General features: G+C 35.5%; 1 protein-coding gene across 9 annotated transcripts in view; it reads right to left on the reverse strand.

Annotated features, from left to right (window-relative positions):
• LOC140137797 (guanine nucleotide exchange factor VAV2-like) overlaps positions 1–14083 on the reverse strand; it is an 85430-nt gene that overhangs the window by 53221 nt on the left and 18126 nt on the right. For all 9 annotated transcript variants that reach the window (XM_072159576.1, XM_072159569.1, XM_072159573.1 and 6 more), the window contains exons 2-5: positions 8401–8517; positions 7789–7847; positions 6435–6509; positions 5616–5769 (exon numbers count right to left, since the gene is read on the reverse strand). In XM_072159576.1, coding sequence (XP_072015677.1) covers positions 5616–5769; positions 6435–6509; positions 7789–7847; positions 8401–8517 — 405 coding nt within the window. The remainder of the gene's footprint in view (positions 1–5615; positions 5770–6434; positions 6510–7788; positions 7848–8400; positions 8518–14083) is intronic.

The following is a 14083-nucleotide window of genomic DNA, read 5'->3' on the forward strand; positions in this document are numbered from 1 at the left end:
AGAATTTCTTGACAATTTCCACCATTATGTCCACAAAGTTCTAATTAATTTTTGTCCAAATAAATGAAGTCTGGATCAAATTGGACAATTTGGTTTGATTATTGGTGATGAACAGAGGTCTGCTCGCTGTCTACCCATGCCTTGTCTGCCTTGCCATCATGAAAGAACACAGATTGAAGCTAAATGATTGACCAAAGGTGAACACAAAATCAAACAAATGGTAAAAAAATTCTTGGGACACCTCGAAATTGAAATTTATGCATTTTGTTCACCGAGTTGAAAAAAGCATTTGATGTGTAAGATGACTTGTTGGTGTTTATAGCACGGCAAACCCACATCACAAAGAAACCATTTTCTAGGATGATATGTATGAATAGGAGAGCATATGCAAGGTCTCCATAGCGACATCTGCTTTACCAACAACCTACTTCATTTTCATTTTTAAGAATTTGAGATGACCTTTTTTATGCAAATTTTAGATGGCCCTTTCTGTTCAAATTTGAGATGACCTTTTCTGTGCAAATTTGAGATGAGCTTTTCTGTGCAAATTTGAGATGATCTTTTTTATGCAAATTTTAGATGACCTTTTTTATGCAAATTTGAGATGACTTTTTTGTCCTATGTAATGGTTGAAGCAACAATGATTTGCCAGGGCATAGAAATCTCCGAAAACATATTGTTGCGACTTTTGCAGAATGACGAATAGCAGTTGACTATAAACTGTCCCTTTAATATTTTGCAGTAAACCTTTGATGAGAGCATATTTTAAGCGTACATTGCGTATTTACTGTGTTGAAACGCACTAGTCTGATTGGCTGCTGAGGCGATCTGCAGTCACCAAGTGGATATCTATTAATGAACTTTGCGCCGTACGCGTTGTTAGCTCTGACTTTGCAACATCATGGTTGTACGCGCTCGTCAAAGGTTAACTGCAAAATATTATATCTACCACATGAAATGGTTTATGTGATTCGCCGAGTGTGAGAAGCGACCACAGCAAATTTGGCTTATCACTGTAGAAAAGTTGTTAATGTCACCCGCTGTTGACAAAATAATGTAGAAGGTTTATAGTTGAATGCTATTCGTCAATACGGCATTATCACAACAATATATGAGAATTTTTCACCAGTTTAAAATATTACAGAAAAGAATATCAAGATTCTATCCATTTTTAGTCATGAATTATGTTCTAAACACCCTAATAAACTGGACAATATTATATGAATAGTTCAGATGCAAACAGTGATACGTCAAAATGTTGTCTTTTATGCATTTTTGTGTTAATATTGTTATTTTCAACAGTATTTCTATGGCCTGGTTTAAGCATGAATCAAATCATGAATGACTACTTTTGGCAATGGTTAAAAGGTAAAAGAATTCAATCCAACCTTATCGAAACCACTTGGGCTTGATGGGAGAAGAACTCTACCTCTGCAATTGAGAACTATCCCTGTTCCTACCTGGTTTGCTAGAGTGCTAAGGAAAATACACTATTTGCACATTACAGCATTGCTACAAATATTAGCAAAATATGCTGTGTATTTTATTTTATTAAAGCATTTTTGTTGTTTGATAATTATTATAAGATATAACAATGGGCTAAAATAGTGTACAATTGAAAAATGTCTGTGCTTCGTGCGCAATTATCACAGTCACACAGGACCAAAACAATGCCCCGGTAACATTTCTGTCTTTGCTCCCACAGACATCAGACCCTGATACGCCACTGAACATGTAAAATACTTGGACTCCAAAAGGATTTTTAAAAAGACCACACAATGGTGACATCTACTGTCCAATCGAAACCTTGTGGGTGCCCATTTAAATCATCAGATTAAGGGGATGGGTGTTTTTTTCTTGAGGTGGATGAAAATCACATGCACGATATTGATAACATCACACTTTGCACCTGAACTTTTCATATGATATTTCACTGATAGATAACTGCTCATCGAATGTTTGTACATGTAGGCATTCTAAAATATTATGAGCACAATATTTCTATGGCCTGGTTTATGCATATTTTTTAAGCATCAGTCTTTGGGATGGCATAAACGTTACCAATGTAACATTGAATCCTGTTATTAGCCTCGGTCCCAGCTGGCTTGAGCTCCTGTCACTAAACTGTCTGGTGACAACCTGTATGCCTTTTCTGAATGGCCTAAATATCTGCAATCAACTGGGCTGATGCACAAGCATACGACATACCTTGCCAGTGCAGACTTCCAAATGCTAACCAACCAAAAGTGTCTGGACCGCATGCGTAGTATGCATACTGAAATTTGTGAAATTGTTTCTGTTTCATCAAAAATTATCGTAGATTTAAGAAGATCACATATTTTCTGTAAAGTTTGAAACTAAAATGATCGTCTGCGCTTTTTTAATACAATTTCTACTTCTGTGTTCTTATTTCTGCCAATTGCCTATTTCTGCCAATCAATTATTGGTATATCAAGCATATCACCAGAGGGTTTGTTTAGTGACAAAGGAGCATAATCCGGCTGAGATAGAGACTACCCTGTTATAAACATGGAAAACAAGAGGATTTTTTTGATTTATAGAAATATTTTAGGCTTCAACATCACAGGATTCAACATTAGCATGGTAATGACTACAACATGCCAAAGAATGGGCTACCCCATTTAAAATCCACACTCCCCCTGTGGAAGATTTTGAAATAACTTCTGCAGGGGGAGTATGAATTTCAAATGGAATGAATACATTAGCAGCTCGGTTTGAAACTCACCCTCCCTCAATGGAAGATTCAGGTCGATTCTTTTTCAGAGGTGAGTGAAATCCAAATGAAGCTGCCTAATGTGTTTATTCCATTTGAAATTCATACTCCCCTGTGGAAAATATTTCCAAAATCTTCCAGAGGGAATGTTGATTTTAAATGGAATAGCCCAATTGATTGTCCCGCTAAATCAAACCATGAACAACTACTTTTGGCAATGGTCACAAAATCATAAAGTCCATCCAACCTTAAATATGCCATCTACAACACTTGATGGAAGAAATCTACCTCTGCTTTTGTGAACTATCCCTGTTCCCACCTGGTTTGCTAGAACGCTAAGGAAAATACACCTATCTACATTGCAAATAATAGCCCTGCTACAAAATATGCTTTTCTTTTTGCAAATTCATTGTGCATTTTTATGTCTTGTTTGATAATTATTATAAAATTTTAAGATGGTTGCTGAGAGTATTTTCTTAAACACCAACTCAAAAACATCTGAAAACAGCCTCTGGCAATTTGAGTTGCTCTATACATGCCACGGCAAATGTTACCAATAATATTAAATTGTTGAATGCTAACTGCTGTTTCTTTATTGCTCAAGGAAGGAAAAAATGTGACTATCCAAATTGTCACACATGCTAATCACTGCCCAACACAGTTTTTGGTGACTTTGGTTTGAGAGTTGTTTTTAGGTAATTTTGGGTCGCTGATTTCAAATATAGCATTAGTTTTTGCATATCACGTCAAATTTTCACTCTATGGTATACCCCGCTTATATGAGAGGGTGTATTGCCCGGGTCCATAAAGTTACTAAATCACATGAACCCAATTCAAAGTCAAAAGGTAAATGCATAAATATTGACATAATAATATCAACTATATAAAGGTACACTAATTTGGCAAGAAGATTTGCCTTAGCATGTTTATGGAACAAATTTCCGTCTGCATGACTATAAATCATGTAGAAATATACAAGATTCCATGTGTTTCAGAGCTCCATTATGTGGTGCAAAGCATCATGGGAAGGCATGACTGTCTGCTATTAAGCTGTATTTATCAGTCCAATTCCACTTAATGTACAATATTTTTAAGACAAAGGCAAAAAGTATAACTCATCCTGTCCTTGCTTATTAAACATATGTGTTCTAAATAGTAATTCATGAAATTTCACCATTTGTCATAGAAAAAAACTTGACCTGATAGGGAAAAACTAATGCCATATTTGAAATCAGCGACCCCAAATTAGTTAAAAACAACTCTTAAATCCAAGTCACCAGAAAAAAAGTTCAATTTTGTTGGCCAGTGTAATCAGCTTGCTTTGTTTTCAATGCAATTGTAACAAACCAGGGTGACATTCAATGTGTGAAATTTGTTTGTTCCTGATAAAATGCTATCACTTGCGAAATAATTTCCCAGAATATAAAGCAGCATTTAATATAAAGAAAAATGTTTTGTTTATTAATATCAGCTTCACCACTCTATTAAAATGATTTCATCTAGTGCAGTCAGTGGTATCACTACTAGTATGCGATTTACTGGATGCAACTTCAGGTTGTGAGGGTTCACTCAAAGCGCTGACATACATGCACACACTAAACAACATTGGTTAAAGGGGCATTTCGTGATCCACAGCCTCATCCCCCCACTTTTCCCAAAAAAAGTTGAGATTTTTACACCACTGGATACCTCTGGCTACATAATGTTTATGTACCAAATATTTCTTACAAATTAATTCGTTTAGCAAAAATATCGCTAAATTTGAATTTCGTTCTGGTGCACCAGAACGAAATTACAACACATTGTCTATGGAGCAGTGTAATACACATAATCATGCATAACTCATAAACGCAAAATCGGAATCAACTGAAATTTTGGAAATAAGGTTTTTTTTGTGGATATCTACTGAAAAATGTCATAAAAAGAGGATGCTAGGATCACAAAATCCTCCTTTAAGTGTGCATGCAAAAAAAAAAAAAAGCTACCAGTGTGTTAACATCACTGACTGCGCCAGAGAATAAGATAGTGTAACCTCTTTGGTGAGAATTGAAATATATTATTAGCTTCCTACAGTCTGTAACCGCCTAAGCTTGTCAGAACTTATCATACTACCCACTTTCGCTTAGTTTTCAAAGAATTAAATTTCAAGGTTTTGTTAAGTTTTAGAATTTAATAGATATTGCGGCAAAATTTCTTGAAATCACCAGTATTTGATGGCATGTATAATTCTTCAATTTCTTGCCTTTAACATCTTTTAACTAGTATTAAACAACATTATTTTTTTTTAATTTCTTGTTATATCAAATTTCACAAATGTGATGCGATCAAGCAAAATGGGTTGCATTTTGGGCAAAATTAAAATTTGATTTTCCATTTCATTTTTCGTAGCCATTTCCAGAGCTTTAGTTCCTCTATCAGAATTGTACATATGGTTCCAAAGACATGGTAATTTTATTATGGTTCAGGTTAGAACAAGAAAATACAAAGGAAGTTGAATACTATCATTGGCTATATTTTTAAATCAATATTTGCGACAAATGACTCATTTTTAGCTTGACCAAGTCACAATTTAGCTTTGTTTTTTAACCTCATTAATTTTGAAGTTTCCCAATGTTAATTTTAAGTTAAGTTTTCCAACATAAGACTTACACAGTAGAGAGATTGCGATTTCCAAACGTATGTATCCAACACCCGTGCAATCTATTCAAAATCACTCTCCTGTGATGGGATTTTGAATATATTGCACGGGCGTTTGATAAGTACGCTTGGAAATCGCAATCTCTCTTATAAATAAACATTTCACTTTTTTTTCCACCCTAGATAAGAGTGCAAAAAACACATATTTATGTTCCTCAACTTGTTCCACTTTTACGGTACTTACTACTTCTTGCGGTGTCGGCTCAACATGCCTGGTGCTGTTCTGTTTATTTTTTTTGTCTTGCTTTTTTCTTAAGGATACAAGATCATCGTAAATGCTATCCTCTTCTTCATCCACAGTATCGTAAATTTCTCCACCATCATCAGGGCCATGCCGTCTGTTAGATGTACACAGAAATGAATTTATTGATATATTTTGGAACTTCAGCTACTATGCTTTGTCTAACATTCATAACATCATTGATTGATATAAAATTGCATACACAGTTGGGGCAGCACCTACCAAAGCGTGCTTAGTACACTGAGTAAGTTGGGACTTTATAGACTTGTGCAGTAACAAAAACAGAATCATTTTCGCCTATTACGAGTTGGACAGAGTATAATTACGACTACATTTATCAAAGATTTTTGCTGCGCCAGCCCAAAATATCGCCACATGCATAGTTACTTGATGCAGGCTAGGCACTTGAGGTATGCCAGGTCCTGAAGCAGAAAATTTATCTTGCACCTTGCTACATTGAAACATAATCTGAATAGCACTCTGCACAGTGCTACAACTTAACCTTGATAGTATGACTTTGTGTGTGTTTATGAAATATATGTCCACAGTATGGCCATTGGCCATTGACTACAGCAATCTGCATCCACCATCGTGTGGTGGCACTTACATGTAGGTGTGTGGAGGTGTGTAATACATACATGTGTTCGTTTTTACCTACAAACATGGACTTTTGAGCCCACAATTATGTAGTGAAAAACCACACACTGCGAAACGTGGACGTCCACGGTCGTATGTTTGTGTGACATGCTGGATGATACTTACAGTGCTAGTTCTTCTAAGTTTTTGTAAATGTCTTCTTCGTCTCCATCAGGGTCTAATTTTGCCACCTCAAATGAGCTGTGGGGAAAAAAGATATCACACGTATCAAATTTCATCTGCTACTAACTTTAGGTCTCAGCACGGTCCTTTCACACTTGCCGACATGCATATCTTGTTTATCACATGAAACCAACCAGGTCACACCTGTGTCAAGCAATGCTACCAATACCAAGTCTTGTCTAGCGAATGAGGTGTCAATAGTTCTTGACACAATTTCAATAGTCAATCAGGACCCCCACTTCTATATTTATTGCAGTACATACAACATCAGCAAAAAATTATGAAAGAATTCTGAGAAAAAGCATACCATGTTGAATTCTGCCTAAGTTTTGAAATTTAAAAATGTCCACTTATAAGCAGCTATTAAGGACAGACTAGCGGTACTCTGAACAAACTGCCTATTCACTGGCGTAGCGCATGTTAGAATATGGCCGTTGCTAGGTCAACTGGCTCAAGCTTTCTTTGTTACAAACCACTGATCGAAATGATCACTACACAAAGCCTATGGCATATCATAATTCGGAACAGGTGTATGAGCCTAAATTGAACCAGTAAACAATGGTTACTAACGTGCACTACAGCAGCGAATACCAATTCAGACTCTTATACCTGCGGTCAGGTCACGGTCTGATTATGTGACAAACAGTACAGGTCAGCGAAATATGTATAAACAAAGTGCCGTCTAGGGTTACGGTAATCAGGCCTAACAGTCATCTTTTTATACTGCTCGCAGAACAGGATATCTGCATAACAAAAGCCTAATATGGGCATAATGGCTCCACCATAATGAACCATACATCACTGTCAATCATTAGTATGTCGTAAGATAAGTCATAATGCCACCTTTTTGTGTAGCCAATGTCACATTATAACTCATTAATATCTTTGCCTAATTGAAAGTCACCTTTTGGCATGGCAGAAAATCTTTTATACACTGTCCGAGCTCTTACACAAGGTCCTGAACTCACACTGTCGTCACTTTTGCGATCAAAGTGGCACCTCTCTTTATTTAGTACTCTCAGGTTAGGACCACTGTAGAGCAGGGCTGGAATTAATGTTGAGAAAAGGTAGGGAATCATGGAAGCTCCTCCCCTTCCTGAGAAATTTAGCATTTGGATGGAAATTATGCCTTCCCAAATAAAGAAATTCATAAGAGAGGTGAGGAACTTAAGTCGCTTTCTTTGTGGGAAACCTAGCTTGTCTTCCTGAGAAGTGAACATTTTCTTCAAAAGGGCACATGTCTGCATCTTGGAAAATGCTTCAAGAACAAAATGGAAGCAAAGTTTGTACAACTTACCTGGCACCTTTCTCTTTGGCATAATGTGTCTGTGATAGCTTGGAAAGTGTGTATACAACCTGCAGAGAAGTAAAGGGGAGAAATTGATTACATGCTATTTATATTCAACTCAATTGCTAATGTAATACACTTTTGCACCGTATCTATCAACAGCAAGTCATCATGGCATCATGACAACAACTCTGAAGTAGATATTTTAATGTGTCTCTTATGAGAGGGTCTCCGGATTACACATTGAGTCTGTTGTGGTGTTTTGCACTGTACTGGATGTAAGCTTCAAAATAACCATGCACCCAAGAGCCATTTACCCAATGGTCATAACATTTTGGCTCCTGATTCACAACAAAATCATATGAACCAGGCTCTACATTTTTTTTCAAATACAATGTAGAGTCTGGTAGTTAAAGCAGGTTTTGTATTTAACATTTAATGTGTACAATTGAAATTTAAATGACTCTTAGCTCTTATAAAATGGCTCCTGGTTCACTAGATAATCACAGGACCAGGAGCTACTTTTTCCAAATGTGTGGCTCCTGGTCCATATCTGCTTATTTTGAGGCTTGACTGAATGTCCGTCTTTTACTATTGCAATATTCAAATTAATGTACTTACATGGTGGAACTTTGAGACATCAATAAGTACTTCTGGGTCAAATAAGTCGTCATTTTTTAGGCCAAATACATCTTTACATGCTGTGAGGAACATACGGATATTGCTTTTGTTGCCAAACTGTGGAGGAAAACATACAAGAAGAACTCTATTAGAAACTGACACATACAAGAATTACTTGTTAATAGTATCAAAGTTGGAAGATGACTTAATTCAAATGTGTGACAATATTTCTGGTCAATATATAATCACCCATGTCTTATCAATCTATTTTGGGAAACTCTTTGAAAACCTCAATGCATCCCTTGATTCTCACACAACTTGAACCCTCAGGTAATTCCAGTAATACATTGGAACAGGTTTCTTTAAATTCTTTGGAATAAAATCAAAGAATGATATCAATACAAATACCTTCTATCATAAATATTCAGGCAGTTGTAATGGTTAGGCATATAGCAACATGATTATCTGAAAATACTTCCTGTACATTTACTTAATGAAACATTTATGGACTAAAACAGCAGTTCAAAATCTCATTCCAGATCTCATTCAGATATAAACAGGTGGAATCCTCTTTGTTTCTTGTATGCACTGAACAAAAGTGAGCATTTTATCTACAATGCCACACCCTACCCACACCCAAACATTTGAAAACACAGCATAATTGTGCAGAATGCCTAGCAAGACATTCAAAAGTAAACCTGCTTTTGTCAACTGGTAAGTCACTCTTTAAAGCAACTCAGTTTGGAAAATATCTTCAATATTATCTTATGGCTACAGCTCTTTCTTCTTTTCTTTTTTCATACAATGAGAAATTTCTTAGTGTTTTCCTCTTGCGCTGTCTTTTAATGCTTATATCCAAGGTTGAATAAATGGCGACAACTCTCTAGTCCGAAGGTTCGCTAGTCCGAACACATAATTTACCATTCGCTAGTCTGAATTCTAAAAAAGGTTAGCTAGTCCGAATATCGGGTTCTCTAGTCCAAGGGCTCGCTAGTCCAAATAATAAATAAGGTTCTCTAGTCCAAATATAGAATAAGGCTTGCTAACCCTAAACCCTTACCCTAACCCTAACACTAACCCTTATTCTATATTAGGATTAGAGAACCTTCGGATTAGCGAACTTAATTTGGTTTAGAGACTAGAGAACCTTCAGACGAGCGACCTTTCAGACTAGAGTCACAGAACAAATTTTCAGATGTATCTGCAGGCCACATAATCGAAAAGTCGCCCAATTTATCTCTTAACCATTGGTTCCTATAGGACAGGAAATAAGTAGGGCGGTAGCAAATGTTGACAATTCACCCAATTTTGTTCTTAACTATTGGTTTCTATAATATACTTGGACAGGAAATATTCAAAAGTCACAAGGAAAATTGTAAAAAGTCACGCAATTGTGCTACTAAATCACAGGTTTGGCAACTTGTCTTGCTACTGATGTACACAGGCATTGAAATGGGTCTTACATAAAGCTGGTACTTAATGGTAATAGTTTGTGATCATGCAATTATGAATCCTGGATGCTATATTACTCCTATTTACAGTATTTATCTTAATTAATGACTGCATTATAATGGTTGGATTTAATGGCTCTTTTAAATACATGATGATAGACAAATGTAAGGCTAACGATCATCAGGAAATGGACAGGCAATCAATGTTGCATGTGTGAATAGCATTCAAGTACAAGGATGCCCACTATTTTCAGCTTGAATCACTTGGCAACAGTGGCATCCAATGGCTCCAACACAAACTAAAAAGAAACCACCTTTAAAGTCAAAACCAACAAAGTGAACAAACTTTTAAGACTAAAATGCAACAAGATTTATGTTCTGCACATGCTAAATGTATCTCATTTGGGTTAATAGCCCAAAAAACATTGCCATGAAGCGATCCTTTGATTCCCAAGCTGCATCCGCAACTATTCAAAGTCATGTTGCATTGGCATGCATGTTGCATTGGCATGACTTTGGTTTTTTCAGTGCAACTTTGGAATCAGCAACTTTTCATGATTCAAATTGCACCTGCAACAATTTTAATTTTTAGGCCACATGGAAGTAATGTGAAATGGATTCTCTCTCATGCTGACTGTATAAGGTAACTATAAACCTAATATATTTATGTGAATTATTATACTTATAGCCTCACAAATGTCATCAGGAGAATCTTTGCGATAAACCATTTTTGCTGAGTTTCTGACCCTGAAATATACTTATTTTCATAACACATATATTTGTTTACTGCTAATTCCTGAATGTCTAAAAGTGCCCTTGCGTGGGTGATAAACAAGGTAACATGTGGCTTATTAATTAATGTTAATTAGTCAGTGTTTAATGAGCATTGACCAATTCAAGCTGGCAAGTTGCTTGTGAGCAATGAACATTACATTGCTAAAACACACTTTCATACACAAATACACACACAAGGTCAGGCACCTACAAAACTTGAACTGAATTTTAAAACACACAACATAACAAATCCTGCATCCGGGGATTCCAATTGCCAAAAACAAGTTGTGGGGGGAAAAAGAAAAAAAACATGTAAATAGTATTATAGTAATAGTACTTATAAGGCATAACAATAACAATCCAAGGGAAATAGGGCAACTACCTAAACAAAATTCAATGCCAATAATCCATTTCTGCTCACTCATACAGCGTGTTTCTACTGAGGGTTAGATTCTGTGTCGTGTCGTGCCGTGCAGTGTAATGGCGGGTAACAAGCTCAGTAGAAACAATACTGGGTAGTCATTTTTTATGTACCCAGAAAATAGTTGGTCAAAAAGCCATATGCTCAGTTTAAACACGCTGATGGTACTTGTCAAAAATGTGAACCCCGGATGTGAACACACTTTATCCATGATACAAGAAGTCTAAATCTATGTAGACCTAAATGTAAACATTCATGATGTACCACAATGACCTCATCATGTTCTAAGAATGTTGTTATCGGACACTTCCATGTTCAACATTGCTGTATCCCAAATCCAATGTTATACATGGCTTCTGATTTTGTGAGCCACTAGATGTCTGGACAACATCACTTTCTAAAATACCTGACCTAAAATTGAAAATCCCTTTTGATACTTTTTCAGAAATTTCAGAGATGGTTTTTTCCCCATTCTAAGACCCTAGACAATCCTAAAATGATTTAAAAGTGAAGTTTTAATCCAATGTCATCTTGGAGAATGTTTTTCCCATTTTAACACTAGAGACAAAATTTACCAAAATAATTATACAGTATTCTCTTAATCTAATGTCATACATGGCTTCTGAATTAGAGAGCCACTTGACAAGATCTCTGCACAACTTCATTTTCTGCTGAAACCTCTTGACCTGCATCATGTAATAGGATATCCCTCTGAAATCCTGAAATGATTTAAAGTGAAGTTTTAATCCAATGTCATAATATGGCTTCTGAATTTGTGAACCATTTGAGAAACTCTGTACAACTTCACTTAGACTGCTAAAAAATAGATAGGAAATTTGTTCCTATTATAACACTATAGAAAATCTTGAAATGATTTAAGTGGCATTTCTGAAGTAGAAATTCAACAACATATAAAATATTAAAGATATCCAGAATCATTACATTTTCTCTATTTCTACTTCCCTACTCGACTATTGACAAACAAAAACACAGATCCACAAACCTAGATTGTATTCACTTGTACTCAAAGTTATTGTTATTTTTTTTATTAAAGTTATAATTTGTCTTAATTTCAATGACAGCAACCAAAGCAATTGTGTCCATAATATATTGATTACAGGGAAAACAAACAATCAAAACAAAAAGATCAAAGTATCAGTAATTTAATGGGGACTTCCCAACTAGGACCCTGCATCATATTCCTATCAAAACATTTGATAAACGGTAAATTCTGAGTTATTGTCTCTTGTAAATCAAGTTATTAAAATGAAAATATATTTGATAGCTTTTCAAACCTTTTTCATCAATTTTCTTTATAATTACAATAGAAATGCAGACAATAATTACTAGTAATCCATATCTATCCAGGCCTATAGGATTATTTTATAATTATCTGAAATTTGAGGATTTACACAAATCTCAAAATTATTTATTTCTCACAGCAAATATTCGATAATGAAGAAATGAGGGAGGAGGACACAGCAAGCTATCTGATACCAGATATGTACAGCGTGTGGCTTTCCTTGTTTCTCTAGCCAAAAGGGGTCCAATCGAAGCTATAAAAAATTGCTCATTTCCCTTTCCCTAAATAACCAAAATGTCCCTTAACATAGCAAAATTTTCCTAATTTCTTAAACCTATTTCTTTATTTGGGAAAGTTGAATTTCCCTCCAATCACCAAAATATCTGATGAAAGAGCTTCCTGGAATCTCCATCAGCCCTGGGTCCATCTCTGGAATTCACAACAGAATAAAATAAGTTTTTAGAACATTTTATGGGCTATGATTTTAGCATGACCTAAGACCGACTTGTGATATTTTGTGACATTTACATTTCAAATTTATATATTCATCATAACCAACGTTCCCAGCAATTAATAGACACCACACGCTTGGATACACACATAAATGTAGAATGGATTTTAGAGGGATTTTGACCAACATCTGCACTTAAATTTACAAAATGTGATGTAAACATCCCATTCTTATATTGTTTTCATTGTTTTACTAACATTGTTTTGAAATGTAAGAACTATAACATATAGCCATCTCATCTTAGATCATATTTCTCAAGTTTGTTTTGAAGGTGTTACGCCATACTAGTAAACTGTATTTTTTTGTCAAGATTTCCCAATTTAAATTGACTAAATTTATTGTTTTAATTTGCTTGGTCAAGTTAGCTATCAAAAACTGAGGATTATCTTTGTATACTGTTTTATAATGTGTGTAGGTAGCAGAGGCTCCGGAAGATTTTAAATATTGGGTAGCGCCAATGGCACCTGGCCTAAGTTATTGGGGGGGGGCCTATGGTACTTGCCTATAGCCACCAAACTTATTGGAGGGTGCATTTCCACAGAGTTTTTTATTTAAAAGGTGCCCCATGAATGTGCGCCCAAAATCACTTGCCCTCCCCCATTTGGCTTGCCAAAAAATTCTTGCCCCCCCTTATTTTACCCCCCCAGGCTCACAATCATTGCACAGCCCCCTAACCATGCTAGCAGATTGCCTACACTTGAATTGCATATGTTGTCAATGTCCCCAGTGTTCTTAAAAAGTTCTTTTGAATGCAAAGAAATCAACTCGGTACTATGATGAAAATCTTGCATCAGTTAGCAAACATTTGTACACAGTGCCCTTTGGACTTCTCAAGTAGTTACCACTATGTTTCCATGATATTATACTCCTTAAGGATATAAATGATACAACATTACTAAGACTGCTGTTGTTATTAATTGCTTTTATCTAGTGTTTTCTTCTTACTTGGCAAATACTTTGCAATAGACCACAGGAATATTGTTGGTTTGTTCCATCATTTAATAAGTGTTTAAGGGATCTAGAATGAGCGTTTATTGCGTTTCGACAGTATTTTTTGAGGGACATGAGAGCACCTCAGACCTATCGAATTGCATTCTGAATACTGAAGCATGTCTTTCTGATATCAAATAATTTTCATTTTTGAAAATCACAATATAATACAAATTTTATGACAAATTATAAAAATTTAATATTTTTCAAATTTTTGATATATATACCAGTCC

The sequence above is a fragment of the Amphiura filiformis genome, chromosome 17, assembly GCF_039555335.1.
Source record: "Amphiura filiformis chromosome 17, Afil_fr2py, whole genome shotgun sequence".
NCBI classification, from domain to species: Eukaryota; Metazoa; Echinodermata; class Ophiuroidea; order Amphilepidida; family Amphiuridae; genus Amphiura; species Amphiura filiformis.